At 42.8% G+C, this 22,890-nt stretch overlaps 3 protein-coding genes across 5 annotated transcripts in view; all 3 read left to right on the forward strand.

The window, feature by feature from the left end:
- Positions 1-16,446, forward strand: part of LOC121596309 (CD63 antigen-like) — an 86,453-nt gene extending 70,007 nt beyond the window's left edge. For all 3 annotated transcript variants that reach the window (XM_041921137.1, XM_041921138.1, XM_041921139.1), the window contains exons 4-8: positions 154-250; positions 12,188-12,260; positions 12,346-12,461; positions 12,541-12,927; positions 13,814-16,446. In XM_041921137.1, the coding sequence (XP_041777071.1) occupies positions 188-250; positions 12,188-12,260; positions 12,346-12,461; positions 12,541-12,927; positions 13,814-13,879 (705 nt within the window). In that variant the 5' untranslated portion in view covers positions 154-187 and the 3' untranslated portion in view covers positions 13,880-16,446. The remainder of the gene's footprint in view (positions 1-153; positions 251-12,187; positions 12,261-12,345; positions 12,462-12,540; positions 12,928-13,813) is intronic.
- Positions 16,447-17,338: 892 nt separating this feature from the next.
- On the forward strand, positions 17,339-21,209 carry LOC121597012 (pre-mRNA-splicing factor ATP-dependent RNA helicase PRP16). Its single transcript, XM_041922465.1, has 4 exons — positions 17,339-18,077; positions 18,150-20,305; positions 20,368-20,509; positions 20,570-21,209. Exons 1-4 carry the CDS (start codon positions 17,494-17,496, stop codon positions 21,159-21,161), a joined length of 3,474 nt encoding a protein of 1,157 aa, XP_041778399.1. The 5' UTR covers positions 17,339-17,493; the 3' UTR covers positions 21,162-21,209.
- Positions 21,210-22,323: 1,114 nt separating this feature from the next.
- LOC121596882 (leupaxin) overlaps positions 22,324-22,890 on the forward strand; it is a 69,278-nt gene continuing 68,711 nt past the window's right edge. Inside the window, exon 1 of the mRNA XM_041922242.1 lies at positions 22,324-22,706. Within this exon, the coding sequence (XP_041778176.1) occupies positions 22,694-22,706 (13 nt within the window). The 5' untranslated portion in view covers positions 22,324-22,693. The remainder of the gene's footprint in view (positions 22,707-22,890) is intronic.

Raw genomic sequence — 22,890 nt, forward strand, 5'->3', positions numbered from 1 at the left:
TTGAATTCACCAAGTACTTAGAACCCGTCGCTCAACTATCTACTTCTTCATTGCAAGTGACTTGAATTTGTAGCCCGCCACATAATGTCTTCAATCAAACTATTAAATTATGAAATGTACTGAAATACATTGTCCGTTTTCTTTCTCTTCCAGCTACATCGAGCCTTCCGGAAACGCTACCAACAACATGCCTTCGTTAGGGATATCGTGTGTGCGCTATATGGTGTTTTTCTTCAATTTCCTGTTTGCGGTAAGTTTAACTACACTGCATTAAATATGCAGCCGATGCATGTTCAAAGTAATGGGACATCGTTCAGCTACCCTCCTGGGAATGTAATGAGTTGAAGAGCAAAGTGAATTAATACTGATTCGATTCGCTGTGTAGGCTGACAAACGGGGAAATGACCCTGCGTCTAATACCACCAACTATCATCAACCGCGAACGAACATGCTTCAGGAAAATAATGCCATTCTCCCACCGCAGTGCCACTAGTGTCTCCACTACCCAACACTGTTTGGCAGCGTGTTTTGCTGCAGCGAAGAACTTTTGCCATCAAAGTTATGCCAGTGTGTACCGAGTTAAGCGGGGATAGTATTGCAATTGGTTGCATGCCTCCAAGGGCAGAAGAGTCATTAAAACAGGCGACAGCACACCCAGTCGCAGTATTTCGAGTAGGAAGAGTATGTCACCCATAGTACCATCTTCCGATGGAGCTACTTTACTAGAAGCGAAGGATGCACCGCTACCGGGGATATGATTAAAATCAATTACTCTAATGGAAGGTAAATGAGAAGTGCAATCGAATCGACTTCGATATTGGATCGCTTGGTTCGGTTCCATCATGGCGCAGTGATGATAGTTTTAGCTGTTGGCAACATTCAGTCAAAGTTTTGGTAGTTATCATTCGCCAAGACTCTTTTGGCAAACAAAGTAAGAGACGGTCTTACATGCGGGTAGGGGTACATTTTATGGGGTTTAAATTAGCTCAATGGAATGAATGGAAGGAAGTGTATTGAGTTGAGTTAAAATCAGCGTGTTAGGGGATTTGCTAATTGAATAAGGGAGCTTATTCTGTGGTGAATTTGTTGATGAGCATTTAATAATTGAAACTCAATCGATAGACTGAAGGTGCAGCCGATCGAATGCTTCCTTACGGCTATATGGATGCATTTTGAAACTAAAGGCTTTAGTGAGATTTTATTATTTAATTAATGTATTTGATCCCAATATAGGAAAATTTAAAGTTTCTTTTCAAAAAAAAGTGTTATTTACTTGGTTCTTCAAGCCTTATTGGAGCTTTTAACTGTCCATAACGCATAAGAGGCTAAATATAGCTTTTACATTATGGAGTTTGCTCACACACAGTAGGTATGATCCAATACACGCTTGGTGAAATTTTAGAAACCAACGTTTGGTCAGTCACTTTGTCATGACTTTTTTACTATGATCAATTCTGCAAAATGTCACTGACATAGTCGTGACAAATACAGATAGAAAAAAAATCATGCCAGTCTCACGAACTCTACTGTGATGATGAAAGGTGAGACTCAAACAGTTGGTGCGACCATCACATGCTTGGTGACATTTTGTGCAATCAACTCTTGGTCAGTCACTTGGTCGTGACATTTTCTGTCGGTGATCATCACGATAGATATGGGCGATGTGTGGTGCGTGTAATTGCTCCCAAGCAATAAAATCAGCATGCATTATCGCTCAAATGCTTCATCATTCTACCCAACAGACTATCAAAGCGGAAAGATCGAGAAAGCATACTTGTTTTGTTACTTGGGACCACTCGCCAAGTATGTTTTAAGAATGTCATGGTTATCATAGGGAGAAAATGTCGTGACCCTAACGAGTGATCAAGAGTTGGGTGCTATAAAAAATGTCACAAAACATGTGATTGGTCCACCAACTGTTTGAGTCTCACATCACACACAAGCTGATTTGAGCTTTGTTTCAGTCATGTTGGTGACTGAAATAGTGGCACCACTGTTCACACCCAGAAAAAGTGATTATCGTGATTATACTTGCGACGGCATTAAGCCCAGCTTGTCAGTTAGACGTTATCACGTTAGACTCAAACATTCGCATGTCGCGTTCAGCATGTCATGGCGCACTTTCATTGAGTATCAGCAATAAACATCAAGAGCTACCCCGGATATGTTCATTGTTTTCGGTGGTGATCGTTACGTGATGCTCATAACATTTCGCAGCACTGGTGCTGACCTTGAAACCGAGATAGGTAAAATCATGGACGACTTAAAGAGAAAAAATCAGCTTAACTACTCTAAGGTCTAAGGGTTAAGGCTATTAGTCCGATTATCGTTTAAGCCGCTAGAGGTGCTAATCTTTTCTTTTTGTAACTCCATCCAACTCCAGATTTAGGAGTTTTTTTTTACATATCACAGTCTAATTGATCAGCAAAACATTTATTCAAAGAGTGTTTCATTACCATAAACACACTGTCTTGTATACGTATATGTATGTTTATGAAATTGAATAAATTGAAATAATTTTACAGTCAACTTACGGGCGAAAGCGGACAGTTCCTGGAAGGTTTTAAGTTGTTGCAAATGTTGGAATGTTTGTTGCACTTGCATTAAACAGAGCAGTTCGTGTCCTGAAAAGATCACACAAATATGTTTCATTCTTATCTAAAACTATTGGATCGTATACAACTTGTCACGAAAAATATTGGGTTTTTTTGCTTGAAATTAAAAAAAAAAAAAACAAAACAAAAATTGATTGGAAACCAGACCAGCGCCGCATACCTTTTCTTCGGTGGGTAATTTTACACGGCAAGGACGAAAAAGAACAAAAGCTTCACCATCCAAAAGATATGGTGCAAAGTGGCGAACGTATTCTGTAAAACGATTTCCTTAATCCCAAATTCCATCTCGGAAAGGGCAGCAGCAGCGGCAATTGGCGATAGCGCCGGATAGCCGGAACCGAAACGAATCCTCCTCCTCCCCCCCCCCCTCTTTTAAAGCCGGATAAAAGCCGGAATTGTAAAGTAGGAAATTATTCGAAAAAAAAAAAAAAGAAAATGTGTTGACTTTCTCCGGTGGCGGTCGGTCGAAGCACCGAGCTACGGAGAGAGAGAGAGTCAGCATCCGCTGCCTAGGCTGTCGGTAATAGACGGTGCTTAAATGAAATGGACCATGGAGCTCTGTGAGAGAGGAAACCTGTATTGGGGGTGTCGTTGGTTTTGAAGGAAGGTTAGATTTTCTTTTTTTTGTAACCGTCCAAGAATCCCTCTATAAATTGAACGCTTGCATGCGCAAAAGTGTTTCAATTCCGGTTGCTAACCGTGTTTTCGCTAGGGATCACTGGGAAAGAAGCGTGTTTTTCTATCCGGTTTTGTATGTATTTTTTCTTCAATTCTATTGATTGGAAAATCAGTGGCTCGATGTTAAAGCTTCCTGTTTGGAACGGGGGGATGTTATTGTACAAACAACCCAGTAGGGGACTGGCCAATGTTAAACGGAGCGCATACAGCTCAGGTTTTCCAAAAGGGTAAATCAAATTGTCAAAAAGCAACATAACCTTTCGGTGAAATTAACAATTGGTAACCTTCATTCAGTGAAATCACCTCCCCACGGCAGACGGTCTATTAATTTAAATTATTTACATCCATCGCATAAATCATTTCCTTTTACCCCCACCACCCGTCCCAACGATCGTTCCGTTTTCAGCACAGTTAATGCTACTCAGTAAAAGCAGCCCCCGTAGATCCGAAAAAAGCCGTCTTAAATCATATGTTTTTGCTGTAAACCATTCGTGTAAGCGTATACCAATGGTTTCTCCCACTTTTTGGATGTTTGTGAATTTTTGATATATGGCTGGCGGGAGGAAAATTTGCATTTTTGGCGGCAGGGCCTCCACTCCCCGCAACTCTTTGCGTAATAATAATTTCCTCCCTTCAACCTTTTCACGTATGTTGGTTCCCGTTTCGCTGTCGCGCACACACTTATCGGAAACACGGCGTGGTATGTAAATGCATACATCTATCTGCCCTTCCCGTGAAGGATCACTTTCAACCGGGTTTGGGGCTGGCCGTTCCGTGGCTACGAAAGATAGCTTTGGTTGAACGGAGCAACGCACGTCGGAAGTGTGGGTGAAAGTAATTTAATTAAAATGTTAATACTGCGTACAGCGACAGTACCGTACCCCCCCGTAGTACGTACACAGTGTCTGGTTTCGCGTGTTTCCTATCTGCGCCCGGGGCTTGACTGACAGGTTGGGTTGAATTTCGCTACAATTACTGAGAGATTTCATGTATTGAGTGTGTGTGTGTGTGTATGTGTGTGCTGCTCTGTAGGCGCGACGATGCACGAATTCCGAGGCGCATGGGAGGAAACGATCAGCGAGCTTCAATTGCACCATCAGCGCAGTAGAATGTGTACCATCGATAGCTCGATCTTTTTTATCTCTCTCTCTTCCTTTCGCTATATCGATGTCATGGGGGCATTATTAAATTATTTTATGCATCTGCTGCTCCATCCCCTGACACGTGAATTACTTGAAAAATCTGGGAAAATCGGTTGAAATGGAATCAATAAATTACAATCAACTCGCGTACATCATGTTGATTGCGTGTTGTTAAATAAAGTTATACTTTTATTTTAAACGTTAATATAATAATTTGTTTTTATGTGTATACTAAATTAAGATTAGGTCCTCAACATTTAAGGACAGATTTTCAGTTACATATGTACAGTATTTCGAAGTATTTTTTTTTTACAATAAATATTTGATAATTGTTTAAAATAAATAAAACATTAAACCAAATACAAAGAAAAAGGTGCTGTAAATCCTTTTGTATTACATCATTATAAATATCTATCATCATTAGCCTATGAAATCAAACTTATACTTAGTTAAACTATATTTTGTGAATTTTTGGTAAAAATGGTTGATAGGATATATACATTACATTAGACACTGTATTTAAAAAGAAAAACATATATAAATTGCATGTAAAATGTTGAAAAGAAAAACTATACTCAAATGTTGGAAAAATAAGAAAATATTGCGTATATTTTGCATAAGAATTTTTTAAATAAAATAAAGTCACTATCGTCCGTTCCCACCAACGGAGACGCCTAGTACTTGTCGAACTCTAATGGTGAATATATTCAAAAAAATTGGATGAAAATATAAAATGAAAGATAAAATTAGAGGTTAAAATTAAAATCTCGCGGTTTCCCTGTTGGGGAACTGGTTTAGGAACTCAATGGCTTGAACATGTTTATTTATTGCTTTTTATTTTACTTGCTTCTGTTTAAATATTTGAAAATTGTAAGTTGTGCATTAAAGCTCTTAAATAATAGCATTGCTCTTTTTAAATATTTTTCATTACTTTGATTTTTTTTAATAAAAAAAGAGTATATGTGAGTATATGTAGTCTTAATACATTATTTTTTTATTTAACTTTTTATCAAAAAGGTCATCTTTTTATCAAGAAAGCTGTCTTTTTCGTAGAAATGTGTTAATTTATTAGTAAGGCTATGAATGAAGCTAAGCTCTTTAAAGGCTCTTTTCAACTCCTTTTCAACTCCTTTTCAACTCTGCGCCTTTGAAGTGTTTTTACTATGCTTTTAATTGTATTACATCATTCAATTTTGATACTATAAAAAGGGACATAAATGCCCAATGTACATACTCACACGTCAAGTGCACCACAAGTATCCACAAGTCCATTGTCCTGTTACAACAAAATAATCCTATGAAGTGTGCCGTGTGCCTGACACAACATCATTTCTCAGCCAAAATCGATCAAATTTATTTCAAAAAACCCCCCTTCTCCTCTTCACGTTCAACCCTCTTTTCGTGCTACCGTTGTCGCAAATCGAATCGAATGGTCAATGTTGCACAGAAAGATAGGTATATCATTTGCATGCAAAAAAGGCACCCCTCTGCTCTTGGTGTATCTGTATGTCGTGCAGATCGATGCGCACTACCGAGACGGGAGCGCTTGTGACACAAGCGCAAAATTAGATTACTCAAATCAGTCAACCTATTTGCGCAGTGTGAAGCGCTGCGAGAGAGATATGCTAATGCGCCACTCGTGCTGGACTCTTGTGCTGGAACTATTGTTAGGGCGAACAAAGAAATGCAACTGCCACAACATTGCCTGTGTCATACACACGCGCACAGCAGGGGGATTTTGACGTGTGGCCAGTGTTGGTCAGCTAAAGATTGGCATTCAGCAGCCCTGTTCAAGCCTTTAATTGAGCATTAGGTTGAGCGAGCGATGGGATGACGATGGACGAGTTGCAGCTTGCTCCGCTTGCCATCATGATTAGCACTAAATTGATGGTTATTACGATGCACCGAATGAGCTCTCAAGTGAGAACAGTAATTATGTGGCCCAACGGACAAAGAAGCGAATACAAGCGATTAGTAGAACGTGTTTACATAGTTAAAACGATTGGCCTTTTAAGCGCTTATCATCTTTACTAAGTGTTACGCATTAAACGAAATGCTTTTTTTATGCAATTCCACACTGTGTTGCATCAATATCTGTGTTGCACTCTGGAACCTTCAGCAGTTGAATGTTGAAGATAGCAAAGAAACGAGTTGCTTTCGGCACAGCGTTTTTGAAGCCCTGACACTATCTCTGCTTGAATCGTGTTCGAACACGGCTTGTTCAGCTGACTTCATGTTCGCAATAACACGATAGACATCGTCTACTGTCGGGCACAATTGGATCGTTATCTACTATCCTCCTCGCTGTTGTCGTTTTTTTTTTCGACAGAAGTCGACAGAAGGCGCGTAATAACTTTATGAAATCGATGAACATGTATCAGTAGCGGCGGTATGTTTGAGCTGAAACGAAAGATATTCTGAAAAGATAATAATTATATTCTAAATTTTATTAGATGCGCTCAAATATTTGATGTTTTTAATATTTTACTATTTTACTGCTCTGTTGAAGCATTTACTTCCGCGTGGAAAATCATGAATATTAGTAAGGGAAGGTGGAGTAAAAGGGCCATTTGTATTATTGGCAAGTGTAACTTCTGCAACTTTGGTTCTCGCCATGGACGGTTCTTATCTGAAGATTTCTTAATACATTACAGGGTTTTCCGAGTTAGTTTCGAATGTAAACATTGTTATTCGCCGCGTGCAAGAAGGTAATCTACATCAATCTGATATTTCATTTCCATCATAATAATTTTTAATTTCTTCAGCATGATTTTCAACACGTCTCAAGCTGGATTGAGCTTGACAGTTCTTTGTTATGTGTTGAAAATCATGTTTAAGAATTGAAATTTCAGGTTTAAGCAAATATACCATTTGAAAGCTGTTGAAAAACGTGCTGGATGCGGTGAAGAACAATGTTTACATACGAAACTGACTTGGAAAACCCTGTAATGAAATTAAATAAATGTTAAAAATTATGTTTATTGGATCGTCTTAAAAATAAGCCTTAGTGAGAATTAGATAAATAGTTGGAGAAAATAAAGGATGTCAATCCATAAAAGTGATATTTTCAGAGTGTTCCGGGGATCTCATAATTTTTGGCGTATTTTATTGTATTTCGAATGAAAATTCACGTTCAGATAAAATTCCGTTCACGTAAGAAAGACTCAAGAAAGTGTCCCAAAAATTATCAGAACCCTGGAAATTTTTAAAAAATCTAACTGAAGAAATTAAACATTGTTGTGACTGAAATGAAATATCAGAGTGATGTGGAATAACATTTTGCACGCGGTGGAAAACAATGTTCACATTCGAAAATGAGTTGGAAAACCCTGTAACGGTCAGATGATTTACAGGGTTTTGCAAGTCACTTTCTAATGTGCACATAATTATTCACCACTTCCAAAATGTTTTTCAACAGCTGTCAAATGCTGTATTTGCTTCATAATAAAACATATGAACTTATCTCAAAGAATTTTTAAACTTAATCTAACTTGAAACGTGTTGAAAATCATGCTGAAGAAATCGAAAATTAGGACGATGCAAATGAAATACCAGAAGGATGTCGATTAACATCTTGCACGTGGTGCAATATAAGAGACGCCCGTAAATCTAGTGTTAAAACTAACTTAGAAAACCAAGCAATGAAATACAGGGTTTGCCTTAGAAATTTTTAAATGTCAACAGAATTTTTCACTGCTAGCGAGATGTGCGGCTGTCAAATGTTATATTTGCACTACAATATTTTTCCAGTTCTTCCACGCAAGCTGGAATGAGTTTCAAGCGGTGAATAATGCTTTTTACATTGGAAAGTGATTCGATAAATCATGTATTGTACGAGCAATGTGATATAATTGTTATTTTATTTTATTTCCAAAATTCATTAGGATTTCATTTCGACCAAATCGTACGATATCCTTTATAAAATGTTGCAAAATGGTTCGATAAATTCGCATACGGTGGAACACACTGAACCCCTTTAATTTACCTACTGTGGAATCCGAAAGGAATTTTCCGTGTGCTCGTCCAATAATGGTGTCGTAGATTTAAATTCCCAACACATAAAGTTCACTTCTCGGAAGAAAAAAGATAAAAGTGCTCCAAAATTCCCTGATCCTTTGAAAAAAGCCTGTACTCCTTTCAGTATTTATTTCCCTTAGCCATTCTTCGATTCCAATTGCCCCGAGAGGAAAAGGTACTACAAGAAGAAAACGAATTCGACGATCGGTTTCTTCCACGAACAATTTTCCATCTACTAGCTACCAAATCGCGTTCCCGGTGCAGACAGCTGATCATTTTCTCATTATAAAATATTGATTAATTGTGGCGAGTAAATTAGTTTTTACTCCACATCAGCAACCACCCCCACCAAAGCTCTCTTGAGAAATTCGTTCTAAGATGTTTTAATATTTTATGATTCACCTCGAATTTCCCACCGGGTATCGGGTGGGTGGTGCTGGTTTTAAAAGAATTCAAAATAAGGCAAAGCGGCTCACATTAAAGCACGCACATGAAGTGGTGTGTACTCTGTTGTGTACTGGGCCGTGCCAGTGTATGGCCTCATCTCATGCAGTGTAGGGCATCGTTCATCCTTTCAATTGTTGCAAAGGTCGTTGAGGTTACATGGGGTTTGCGTCTGGGTCGTTCGGATGCTTTTAGAAGCAGCATCACCGGGAAAGCACACCTGTGCTTTGCATGTTGCTACAGTCGGTAAACTTCTCGCGCTACAACGAGCTCACTTTGTCACTTTGGCTCCACACAGCATTAATTCCTTGAGGGGTGTGTGTGTGTGTGTGCAATAAGGCACACACCCAACGGGGCGTTATTCCACCACTCTGGTGCTTTTTGTGCCTTAAATCCTTCCGCCGGCAAAACTATCAGCTAGAATGATTTAATCCGGATGCATCCACGATAAAATCTGTGCACCGCGGGGGAAGAAGGTAATGTGGCGTGCAGAATGGGGCTATTTTGCATACGATGAGGTAGGGAAGTTGGTGGTACACTCTCTCTTATGTTGATACAGTGCGATTGTTCCACACCATGAAACACCTGCCCAAGCTCTTATGCCTTCTTGCGGTGCTTCCGGATTGAAAGTACTTACCCTTAATGCTCTGTCTTGGTTTTGTCTACTGCTGGGTGTTACAAAGCAGCTAAAGGATTATGTTTTTTCCCCATTTTGCCTACACCTGTGCTCCTGTGACGTTGACAATGATTAGTAATATTACGGCAGAGATTAAGGGTTAGTCTCCGAAGGCTCGTTGGGGGCTAAAATGGAAATGATTTAATGTTCAACTTCTTCCGATGCACCAAAGATATGGTGGATGCTGCTAATTGGCTTAATCTGCTGTGTAACATGTATTTGAATTTCTGTGTAATACCTTTTTTCATTGCAACTTAATTGGATTAGTTCAGATATGCAATAGTTGCCATTTCTCTATTTATTCTATAATCCAAAAATAAATTGTTCAATTTTAAAATCTTGAATGCTGTTCCCGAACCATCTGGAACTATTTAAATTGGCTTTTAATAATACAAATGGAACAGTTTATTTGAAATAGACAGAGTTTTATAAGTTAAATGGAAAATTAAGTATCAAATAAATGTAGAACAAAGCAAATAACGAACAAAACACACAAAAAATGAATAAAAAACTTAACATATAAAGCGTCATCCATCAATAACGTAACGCAAACATTGAAAGTTCGACTGCGTGGTACATCAAAAGTAGCTAAATCCGTTTTAAGCCGGCCTAACCGCAAAGTTTGTTAAGTAATACAGAATAATAATCGTTTATTACTCATTTGTTAACAAAAACTTTACGTTTAACTCCCCTTAATCCCCATGTAATAAATCGTGATGTTTGAGGATACCCCCTCTCCCACAGTTACGTAACTGATGGATGACGCCTTACACAAATGGGCCGGTCTGGTGATACAGTCGTTAATTCGTATGACTTAACAACATGCCCGTCATGGGTTCAAGCCCCATATGGACCGAGCCCTGCTATGTGTAATCAGTAAGTCACTGAAAGCCAAGCCCCACTAATGGTACAGGCAGGCCTTGACCGACAACGCTTGTTGTGCCAAAGAGGAGGAAGAAGAAGAAGATGTTATATATTCACTAGTTAGGGCATCCTTAAAATTACACTGTTAATTTTTTACATATTATATGTTTTTCAAAATAAATAATCTAATAAATAAAATATATAATATATTTTGTACATATAATTGTACATATAATATAATCTTCAAACTTTTGATATGCTTAAAAAATAATAAAAGTAAATAATAAATAAAATATATCACTAACCTAATTCAAACGTACATTTGTATAAAAAAGTTATAATAGTACAGTAAAGAATAGTAAAGTGTTTTGAAAATTCAAAAGTGTTAGAATTAGTGGCAATGTTAATTAATAATAAACCAGTAAAATGAATAAATAAATGAATATAAACAATTACACATAAAACCAAGACAGCGAAAACAGCACAAACAAACTAGCACAGCAAAAACAATATCAAACACAACCCAGTAAAAAAATATATTTAAATATCCAGCATAAACACAATATTTAGTATAACGTAAAAATCAAATATTATAAAGCTAAGAGATAGTGGCTATGACTTATAAAACACATGTGTTTCACTTCTTACTGTCCTTGTTCATTCGTGCAAGAAGAAAAATTATCCTTTTCCATTTTGCATTTTCAATTCATCGTGCCTACGCTGCAAAGCGCAAAACGATAAGAAATTTTTATTAATGCATGTGTCTCGGAAGAGAAGCATAATGCCCCCTCTCCTAGACGTTATCCCTCCTTTGTGTCCTTCCGGGTACACAACAGCGCCTACACAGCATAACCTTGGCAACATCATTTTCCATTCCCGGACACCATTTCTCCCATCGACCCACAAAGCATCAGAACGGGAAAATGCGTATCCTTGTATCGTATCTTATTTGGAATGTTTTTTTAAAAAAATGTGTTCTATCTCCTTGGTGTATATACAATTTATAATCAAACACCCCGCCGAAAAGAAAGGTGTGGAATGGAAATTTATGGTGGGCCTGTTTTCGTTTGCCGAATTTGATCACAAAATGGGTCTGCCCATTCGGCACTGTTGAAGCGTGCTTGTATCGGAAATGCGTAGTGTTGTAGTATATGTGACACTCAAAAATTCAATTTCACTCATCCACTTTTCTTGTAATTATGATTTAATACTTCACTCGGTAATACTTTTTTTTTAAACAAAAGAAGAGTAAATGTGTTTGTGAAATCATTCCTCTACATGATGATGATGATAATTTAGCAGCCATTTACTGTGACCTGACTATTCGTTCGAACGGTCGTTGTGCAAACATCGTTTGTTGGATTGAGCATGGTGGGGCCAAGCCAGGTTTAATTCCGGGCCTGATGTGTACAGTACCCCCAAGCCCAAGCGGCACGATTTCCGACGAGCGCAAAAATTCATTTGTGTGGGTACTGCCTGCCGGAAAGAGCCGGTTGGCGTTGTCCATCAATTCACTTATCGATTTGCAATTAATTTCACGGTCTGTCTTCTATCAATAACAACGCGTGTGTTTGAACGTGTGTCCTGGCATACAGAACCCCGTTCATCAGGGTTGATTGTTTTTTCTGTCTTTTACCTCGATTTGTGTACACACACACACACATCATCCACACCGTGCACCTCAGATTCTGATTCATTTCCCACCCTTTTTTATCATGTCCATTTTCTCTCTCTGTTTCTTCTATTTGCAGATCACCGGGCTGGTCGTGATTGTTACGGGAGCCATCATTCAATCGAATTATTACCATTACTCGAACTTTGTCGGTAAATATTACCATAATTGTGGTGCCCTGGCAGAACCTCGTGATGGGCATGAACTTGAGCCTGATTACTCGCTTTCTATTTCAAGGTGACAACTTCTGGACCGCACCGATCGTGCTCATCGTCATCGGGTCGATCATCTTCGTCGTGGCATGCTTCGGTTGCTGCGGTGCCGCCAAGGAAAGCCCGTGCATGATCATCACCGTAAGCTCACGCCATTTCCCTCCCATCACCGTGAGCAATGATTCACTGACCTTCTTTTCTTGTCTCGCTTGTTTGCCAGTTTTCCATTTTCCTGGCACTGGTGTTCCTGGCCGAAATCGGCATCGGCATCGCCGGGTACTACAAGCACGAAGAGCTGAGCGGCATACTGGAGAAGGGCTTCAACAAGACGCTGGACAGCTACGCCACGGACAAGGGCGCCCAGGAGGCGTGGAATCTCGTGCAGTCGGAGATGGTGTGCTGCGGCATTAAGGGACCGGAGGACTGGGAACCGATCTACAAGAACGACACGGTGCCGCGGGCCTGCTGCCACCGGATGCCGGTCGGTGTGAACAAGTGCACCAGGGAGTACGCCTCGACGGAGGGTTGCTTCTCGAAGCTGTCCAGCTATCTCGGCTCGAAATCGCTCATCCTCGCCGGCATTGGCATCGGGTTGGCCATTGTGCAGGTAAGGGGGGAGAGGGAGAACTGTGTGTTTAAAGTGTTTAATGTTGAACACGAGGAATTAATGTTTATAATCAATATCGACACGGAGCCAATAGTGGTGTTTGTTTAATGTCAGCTTGCTACTGCTTGACCTCTGACCTCGCATTAATTATGTTTATGTTTAATTCGTTTTTTTGCATAAAAATCAATTACAAATAACATTTCATTGAGTGATTTGTAGTTGAGCCCCATAAAAGTGTATTGAAATATTAAGTATATTATAGGCGTAAAAAACCAGCTCCCTACACAAGTACAGGAAGTACCTTCTTTATTTAAGGAACAAATGCATGCTAAATTGGCCAGACAAACTTTATCTTCCTCTTCCGTCGGAAGGGGCACACACGCCGGACGAGAGAAATAAAATTTGATTGAAAACTTTGCCATATCGAGGAGAATGTAAAGGATGAGCACAGCGCAGCAACGTTGCTAAATGTGTGATGTGAACATCCATGCTGGTGTGTTTGTGTTAACCGCGGCAAAAATCAACTGGCGGTTATGCAAACTAACCCACTGGACCCTGTGTTTTTTCCTGACGGTACATTGTGTTTGGACATGCAAAACATTCTCTCCGGATTGTGGAATTTTTGGGGGAGCCGCAAAAATTCCGCCACAGTATGCTGATATCGTGTGGTTCGTTTGCTACATTTCCTGCAAAACCGTGTGGGCTGTATGGTAATGAGCGCGTTTTGATTTATATTCCCTTTTGCGAGGTTTAGAGGTTTTGGTCGTGTAGATAATTTCTTTTTTTTTCTATCAACTCAATCCTTGTATAATAATTGCATGCTGGGAATGTTTTTTAAATGACTCAACCGTTTAATTTTATGTTTTTTTGTTAATTCTAATTTTAGCTGATTGCTGTCCTGCTGGCCTGCTGTCTGTATGGATCCTTCCGCCGTCAGTACGAGACCGTCTAAATTGAGCAGCAGAGAGAGCATTTTAAACGAAGAAGATGAATACACGACATCCATCTTGAATGCAATAACATCACCAAACCACATACTCTATCTCTCTTTCCCTCTCAACTATCCCACATGGTTGCATTCCTGTTACCGAATCAATCGAAACAGTATGGGCAAGTCGATTTAATATCATCTCATTACCGATAAACGCCAAAAAATCAAATTCACCTCTAACTTTCCTCTAACTGAAGGAGGAATAGAAAACTTTAAAATATTCAAGAAAATCCCGTTACAGAACAACACAAACAACAACAGGCTCAGAAAAAAAAACAGATAAAAGAATACCATTTGAATACCTCCAACTCCACCCGGTGGTAGAGCAATCCCCAAAGGCACTATCACTACCCGTTCCCACCACCCCCTTCTCTCCCAGCCAAAAGCACACCAGCGAACCAGACATTCGAATGTGGGAACAAATGAAAATCAATAATTTTTCGCTGTACCGATAGAGTATCGAGAAGTTGTTTAAAGAAAAGAAGAAAAAAAGGGAAGGTAGTACACGCGGTTTAGAGCGTCGTCCGAATGCGCGCATTTATCAATACTATGCATCCCTCTAGAAAGCAAAGAGAGAGAGCAGCAGCAGCAGTTCCCCCTTGAAACGTTACGTGCTATGCACGAAGAAGTACCATCATCACAACTTTGGTTCATAGTATAGCGATACACACAGTATAGTATAGAAGACAGTCGTAGTTTCATCAAATGCTAACGTTGGTAAGAAGATAAGAGAAGGGAAAAAATGGTAGCCGATGTAACTTTCAAATCAATATATTTAGAAGATTGTGCTAATAATGCATCATATAAGGAGAGACCAATAGGCAGGAGAAAAGAGCGCCCAGAAGAGGTAGCAGCGAAATTTTGCATTTGATTTCACGCTTTAGATGGTGTAGAAAATCCCTTAAAAAAAAACACACACACACACTCACTGTCAAACTTTTTAACATTCCCAACTGATGTGTGTCCCACTTAGTGTGCTATTGGCGCACCGAATCATGCTGTCCGACTGTGTGTGTGTGGGTAGATAATTCCAAAAAGTGAACCACCAACCAAGCTTAAATGGCGGATCGAATATCGAATAAGCCATGTATGCCGTTGCAACAGTCTATATGTGTATGAATTTTACAGATATATACATTTAAATGTAGATCGTGATCGGCTACAATACGTTCCATTAACACTAACAGAAGAGGGATTTTCTATTTTTAGGTTTTTTCCCCATTTTAATATCTTTAGCAATTTCGGAAGATTCGGTAGAGGACAGCAAACAACAGAAATTGAATTACAAATGAATTTAATATTACCAAGTTAAGACTGGCGTTAAAGCATACATTTATTATCATTCCATTTATTATTATACTTTCCATAAACATTCTGGTCAAGAGGGAGGAAACGTTTCTTATAACGATTTGAAACTATTTTCTGTACCAACCGTCACGATTCGTTAAACCTATTAACGGAAGTTTCAAACTTGCACCGAAAATGCACTGGAATGCAATCGGGAGTAAAGAGGAAAGGGGTTTGATTGCACACGGTTTGAGAAAATAATTTAACACTCACATACACAACCTAGGATGTTGGTTTGATTGGTTCGATGCGAATAACAATACAGTTTTAGGTGTTCACTGTGTGTGTGTGGCAGGCACGATTACACAAGGTTTTGCAATTTATATTGGCACGCACACCTTCCACCTTACCTTTACACACCATCACGAAGAATCTCACAATGTTTGCTAAATAATAATAAATAGGAGGGAAATGAAACAACCGAAACAAATTCATTGCATAGAGGATTGTAAGAAAACAATCGCTCCTCGTTCTCTCTCTCCGCCCCAAAAAAGTAGGTAACAGCAGGCACCACCATGTGTGTAGTGCAGTAGAAGAAGTACAGCGCTATAAATGTGTGTGTGTGTTTATCACGAAGAACAATATTGTTCAATTTTAGTAATGCATTACGATTTGCGTATGCTCAAAGACATTATAACGAACGAAAAGAAGAAACCGGGCAATGAAAGAAGGAGCGCATGCAAACGTTTTTTTTGGTGAAATACATACAATACATAAATGAAACTATTTACAAAAGCTGCTCAAAATATACCGAAGAAAATATATAATAACATAGAAAGAGGTTTTTTGTTGTAACACACACACATTCTCTGTCGTTTTATTAGTATGAAACATTAAAAAAAGCAAGTGAAATATATTTCTCTTTTTTAACAACACATCCACCATTTAACAAGGACGAAAAACACAAGGAAACAGAAATAATAAAAAAAAAAAAACTGTAGTCAGTAGGAGGTATTTTTGCTTTTTTTCCTGTACCGGTACCGGTACCGTATATTCATTACATTATTATATTTTACATTTTTTTCTGTGTGTTGCATCAATGTATTTCTCAGTAGGGGTGTGTGGAAGAGACAGAGCAGCTGTGTTAATATTTTTATAAATGTATTTTACTGATTAATTGCTAGAGACACTACCTACAATAAAAATGAAAGGCGTAGGCCGATACACGGCAAAACTGAAAATGGGATAATTTGATCAAATATTATCAAAGAAAGAACGTATGTGTTTTGAGAAATAAGTTGTTTTTTTCTAATATTGTGTGTTTATTGTCCATTTTCTATTCCTTTCCTTTCTGTCGTCTATCATTAACCCATACCGGTACTGGAACTGATACTGAAACCGTACCGGCCCTAGAACCGACCAGAAACCCATACTCGTACTAGAACTGATACTGAACTCATGGCGGTCCTGGAACCGATTATAAAACCATACTCGTACTGGACTACTCATAAACCCATACTGGTTCTGTAATCGATCATGATCCCGCACCTGCCTTGGAATCTCTCATGAAATCATACCGGTCTTGGAACCTATCATAAACCCTCACCGGCTCGGGAAACTATCATGAACTTATACCGGTTCTGAAAGTAATACTGAATCGATACCAGACTTGAAGCCGATACTGAACCCATACCGGTCCTGGAACTACTAATGAATCCATACCAGTCCTGGAACTGAAAGTAAACCCATAAAGGACCTGGAACTGATGCTGAACCCATACCGCTTGGAACCGATCATGAACCCACAATGATCCAAAATTGCTCCAGATTGCATTAATTGACAAGAACTGTATCTGGAACTGTTTCGGATTCAGATTCGGATCGATACTTGGACCTGGTTCGGATATGAAACCAATACAATTCCAGTTCCAGTCGAAAACCATACCCGGTGGTAAATTTGTAGCGTATGAATTAGCGTAGGGAAGTTAGTAGAATTTGCACACTGATCCTTTCGAAGTTGGTTGCCAACGGTCAATTCAAATATCGTGTTTATTTTTGTTTTCCTTCCAACTGTCAAACATTATGATCAACACAACACCCACCGTTATCGTCACTCCCGTTGACAGAGCGTACTGTAAACAAACTCACCCTCATTTACAATCGCACTGATTTTCTGCTGTGCAAAAGCGTTTTTTTTTACCTGTAAAATGATAGTTTTTCACTATCTGTTCGCCTAATAAATTTCCCTTTGCTGTCCCATTAAGCCACATCGTTAGTGCAATCCGAAAAATGGAAAACTTTACTGCGGTAGATAAGCTGGAACCGGACCAACCGAAAGAGGGTCGCTCCGGTGGCTTGGTGCTGCGCCGAGACAAAGGTGAAGATGATATCGTGTTTAAGCAACCGCAAACGTCGCTCCTGGGGCTGGACAAACTTGCCGCAGCCCGCCGTGCCCAGCAGAAAAAGGCTAGCAAACTGTCCTTCTACGGGCACGAGGCGGACGATGGCGATGATCCGGACGAACGCGGGTCCGAGCGGAGAAGGAGGGAGCACCATTCTTCATCACGAAAGCATCGCGATTCGGAGGAGAGGCGCGATAGGGAAGGTAGCGAGCGCCGTAAGCGCAGCCGACGGGAGGAGGAGGATTATCATCGATCAAACTCACGAAAGTACCGAGAGCGTGCGGTCGAGACGCCTTCCTACAGTGGCGGGGTGAGTGACGTCGCACGGCAGAAGCTGTCCAGCAAGGGGTCGGCAGAGTATGATGCGCACCGGAAGAAGGGCAGCCTGTATGCGACGTCGAAGGATGAGCATCGCCGGCGGGAGCAATATCGTCCACCGAGCGTACGGTCCGGATCGGAATCGAGACGAAGGTATGTGCTTAGCGTTTTATTGCTTTTAACGTCCACTTCTAATGGACCTTCTTGTTTTGCTTTGTCACACAGCACTTTCTCCCGGTATGAGCCAAGCACACCGCGAAGCAGGCACCGTTCGAAGCAACCGTCCAGCTCGAACTGGACCGACGACGAGGATGACGATGGTGAACCGTCCGGACAGCGCTCGTCCTGGGACTTCCCAACGCCGAAACCCTTCTCCGGTGCCGAGTTCACCGAAGCGGACCGCGAACAGTGGAACGAGGAGCAGCTGCGCCTCGACCGGGAATGGTACGGCAGCGATGACGAGCGGCAGATGAACGAATTTTCCGAGCTCAACTCCCAGTACCTGCAGCAGCGCGAGCAGCAGCAACAGTCGCGCAACAATCGGCGCATTTCCGCCCAGCAGCGACAGATCAACAAAGACAACGAGCTGTGGGAGAAGAACCGTCTGCTCACGTCCGGTGTGGTAATGTCGGTGAACGTGAACGAAGACTTCGACGAGGAAGCGCTCGAGCGGGTGCATCTGCTGGTGCATCATACCGTGCCGCCGTTTCTGGACGGTAGGATTGTGTTCACGAAGCAACCGGAACCGGTCGTGCCGGTGCGCGAACCGACCAGCGATATGGCAATCAACGCACGCAAAGGAAGCGCTCTGGTGCGCACGTACCGGGAGTTGAAGGAGCGCAAGCGGGCGCAGGCGAAGCACTGGCAGCTGGGCGGCACGAAGCTGGGCAACATTATGGGCGTGGCAAAGGATAAGGACGAGCAGGATCCGGCCGACGGCGACGATGAGGCGTACGATTCGCGCAAGGATCAAAAGTACGCGGACCACATTGGCGGGGAGAAGGGTGAGTTTGCGCCGCGCCGGAAGACGATCCAGCAGCAGCGCCGATCGCTGCCCGTGTTTGCGGTGCGCCAGGACCTGCTGAACATCATACGCGAGAACTCGATCATCATCATTGTGGGTGAGACGGGCAGCGGCAAGACGACGCAGCTCACGCAGTACCTGCACGAGGACGGGTACAGCCGGCACGGCATGATCGGCTGCACGCAGCCGCGCCGTGTGGCGGCCATGTCCGTGGCGAAGCGCGTGTCCGACGAGATGGACTGCTCGCTGGGGCAGGAGGTGGGGTACGCGATCCGGTTCGAGGACTGCACGTCGGAGAAAACCGTCATCAAGTACATGACGGACGGTATACTGCTGCGCGAAAGCTTGCGCGACAAGGAGCTGGACGGGTACAGTGTGATCATAATGGACGAGGCGCACGAGCGCTCCCTGTCGACGGATGTGCTGTTCGGGCTGCTGCGCGAGATCGTTGCCAAGCGACGGGATTTGAAGCTGATCGTCACGTCCGCCACGATGGATGCGGGCAAGTTTTCCAACTTTTTCGGCAACGTGCCGACGTTCACCATCCCGGGTCGTACCTTTCCGGTGGACGTGTTTTACGGGAAGAACGTGTGTGAGGATTACGTGGACGGTGCAGTCAAGCAGGTGCTGCAGATCCATCTGCAGCCGACGGAGGGCGACATACTGGTGTTTATGCCCGGTCAGGAAGACATCGAAGTGACGTGCGAGGTGCTGGCGGAACGGTTGGGCGAAATCGATAATGCGCCGGAATTGTCCATCTTGCCGATCTACTCGCAGCTGCCGTCCGATCTGCAGGCGAAGATCTTTCACCGCTCGGCGGACGGGACGCGCAAGTGCGTGGTGGCGACGAACATTGCCGAGACGTCGCTTACCGTGGACGGCATTACGTACGTGATCGATTCGGGGTACTGCAAGCTGAAGGTGTACAATCCACGCATCGGCATGGACGCGCTGCAGATCTATCCGATCTCGCAGGCGAACGCGAACCAGCGGTCGGGTCGTGCGGGCCGTACCGGGCCCGGCCAAGCGTTCCGGCTGTACACCGAGCGGCAGTACAAGGACGAGCTGCTGCATCTGACCGTGCCGGAGATTCAGCGTACCAATTTGGCCAACACGGTGCTGCTGTTGAAGTCGCTCGGAGTGAGCGATTTGCTGCAGTTTCATTTTATGGATCCACCGCCCCAGGACAATATACTGAACTCGCTCTATCAGCTGTGGATTTTGGGTGCGCTGGATCATACCGGGGCGCTTACGCCGCTGGGGCGTCAGATGGCCGAGTTTCCGCTCGATCCACCCCAGTGCCAGATGCTGATCGTGGCCAACGAGATGGGATGTAGTGAGGAGATTTTAATCATTGGTAAGGCTGCAAGACTTTTGGTTAGTGATTATTATTAATTTAAAAAATTATTTTTATTTCAGTATCGATGCTTTCCGTGCCCTCGATCTTCTACCGTCCCAAGGGACGGGAGGAGGAAGCGGACAGTGTGAGGGAAAAGTTCCAGGTGCCCGAATCCGACCACCTCACCTACCTGAACGTGTACCAGCAGTGGAAGATGAACAAGTAAGTGTGCCGCCACGGCATCCAAGACCGATCCAATGACCGATGGCCTTTTCTTTCCAGATACTCCGGCTCCTGGTGCAACGAACACTTCATCCACGTGAAGGCAATGCGCAAGGTGCGCGAAGTGCGCCAGCAGCTCAAGGACATCTACAGCCAGCAGCAGCGGCTAACGCTGAAATCGTGCGGCACCGACTGGGACGTGGTGCGCAAGTGCATCTGCTCGGCGTACTTCTACCAGGCGGCCCGGCTGAAGGGCATCGGCGAGTATGTGAACCTGCGCACGGGCATGCCGTGCCATCTGCATCCTACCTCGGCACTGTACGGGCTCGGCACCACACCGGACTACGTCGTGTACCACGAGCTGATCATGACGGCGAAAGAGTACATGCAGTGCGCGACGGCCGTGGACGGGTACTGGTTGGCCGAGCTGGGCCCGATGTTCTTCTCGGTGAAGGAAACGGGCAAGAGCGGGCGGGACAAGCGGCGCCAGGCGGTGGAGCATCAGAACGCGATGGAGGTGCAGATGCGGGAAGCGCAGCAGCAGATGGAGCAGCGCAAGCAGGACGAGGAGAAGCACAAGTTTACGATCAAGCAGGAGATCGTGACGCCGGGCGCAACGCCGCGCCGTACACCGGCACGGATTGGGTTGTAGGAAGTTGCAGCGGAAATAAAGGGAAACAAATAGTGTTTTATTAACAATTAATAATTATTAAGTGTGTTTTTAAATTGATTAGAACTTAAAACTTGAGTTTGTAAAGTTTTTAAATTAACGGCTTGAAGCGCATTCAAGTGACGACGTTTTGTATGCTTTGCATGATTATGCTAAAATTTCATCGCATCCGAGTAGAAAGCAATCCAGTAGCAGACTTAGTGATGGATTAAGTTGGCAAAAATCCGAAGTCGACTCCGATCCGACTCCAATCGGAATCGACTCCGAAAGGTAGGTCCGCCCAGCATTATCCGGAGTCGTTCGGAATCTTCCGGAGTTGAAGTCGTTGGGATTCGTCCGGAGTCTTTTGGAGTCGTTGGAGTTGTCCGGAGTCGTTCAGAGTTGGAGTCGTTGGGAGTCGGAGTCATCCGAAGTCGTTTGGATTCATTCGGATACGTCCAGAGTCGTTAGGAGTCGTTCAGACTTGGAGTCGTCCGGAGACGTTCGGAGTTGTCCAGAGTCGCCCGGAGTCGTTCAGAATTGGAGTCGTCCGGAGTCATTGGGAGTTAGAGTATTCGAAGTCATTCGGAGTGGCATTCGTCCGAAGTCGTCCGGAGTCGTGCAGAGTTGGAATCGTCCTTAGTCGTTTGAAGTTTTTTGGAGTTCGAGTCGTTCGGAGTCGTTCAGAGTCGTCCAGAGACGTCCGGAGTCGGCCAGAGAGGTCCGAAGTCGTTCAGAGTAGGAGTCGTCCGGAGTTTTTGGGAGTTGGAGTCATTCGGAGTCGTTCGGAGTCGTCCGGAGTCGTTTGGAGTCGGAATCGTGCGAAGTCGTGCAGAGTCGGAGTCGTCTGGAGTCGTTGAGAGTCGGACTAACAATGGCCGGATCGGAGTTGTGGGTGCGCTCCAAAGAACACATCACTAAGCCAAATCATGCCTATAAATTATATTTTTGTCATTTCCGTGGACTTTATCGTTCTTCAAGGATTAAAAATGGATCTTAAAACATAATTAAACAATTTCATCAATTTTTTATAGACATTTTTTCAAGCGAAGCATAATAAAAAATTTAAGTAAATTACAATTGTCATAAAGATGACCGCACGAGCTCCCACGGTGCACTTTTGTTATCAATCGAGAAACGTCAAACACCACAAACAAAGTGAAATTGTTGTTTTTCTGTGAAATTTGGTGGTGCAAGGAAAGTTGTTTCTCGTAGACATTTTTTAATGAACTCGAAAAACAAAGTTGTACAGTGCAAAAGTACCATTAACCTTAGCTAAGCAGCTAAGTAAATTGTGACGCGTTGGTGGTGTTTTTACTTGCCTCTGTAATTGTGCTAAAACCATAATAGTGCTTGTGATTGTGTGGTTGCCTACAAACTGTCCGAAATCTCGTGCTTCTCCACCCGGACGACTGCAATTCAATTCATTCCTAAGCCTCCCCCTCTCCAAAACCCGGACAGCAAGGAGGAAGAGGTGGTAAAGCCGGTCCTGTGCAGAGCATTCGCCAACAGCTTACACCCGTCCCGACACGACGATGGACGATCTCGGTGAGTCATAGCTTTTAAGGAGAATCTCTGTCTGCTCTCAGCCCATCTACAAACGTGACTGAATGCTCCAACCATCTTCCGGAAATGACTCTGTCCCCAGCACAATTGCACTCGCGTGTTTTTTGTGAGTCTCCCTGAGTCCTCCCTTTGTAGCCAGCCTTACAAGACGTTACCTGGGAAGCTG

The sequence above is a fragment of the Anopheles merus genome, chromosome 3R (genome assembly GCF_017562075.2).
Source record: "Anopheles merus strain MAF chromosome 3R, AmerM5.1, whole genome shotgun sequence".
Taxonomy (NCBI): Eukaryota; Metazoa; Arthropoda; class Insecta; order Diptera; family Culicidae; genus Anopheles; species Anopheles merus.

Bases quoted from the DNA above. Each gene is read 5' to 3' on its own strand.
- LOC121597012 (XM_041922465.1), top strand. From the start codon at position 17,494: ATGGAAAACTTTACTGCGGTAGATAAGCTGGAACCGGACCAACCGAAA. The intron at 18,078-18,149 runs GTATGTGCTTAG...TTTGTCACACAG, and splicing joins GGATCGGAATCGAGACGAAG to CACTTTCTCCCGGTATGAGC. The intron at 20,510-20,569 runs GTAAGTGTGCCG...TTTTCTTTCCAG, and splicing joins CAGCAGTGGAAGATGAACAA to ATACTCCGGCTCCTGGTGCA.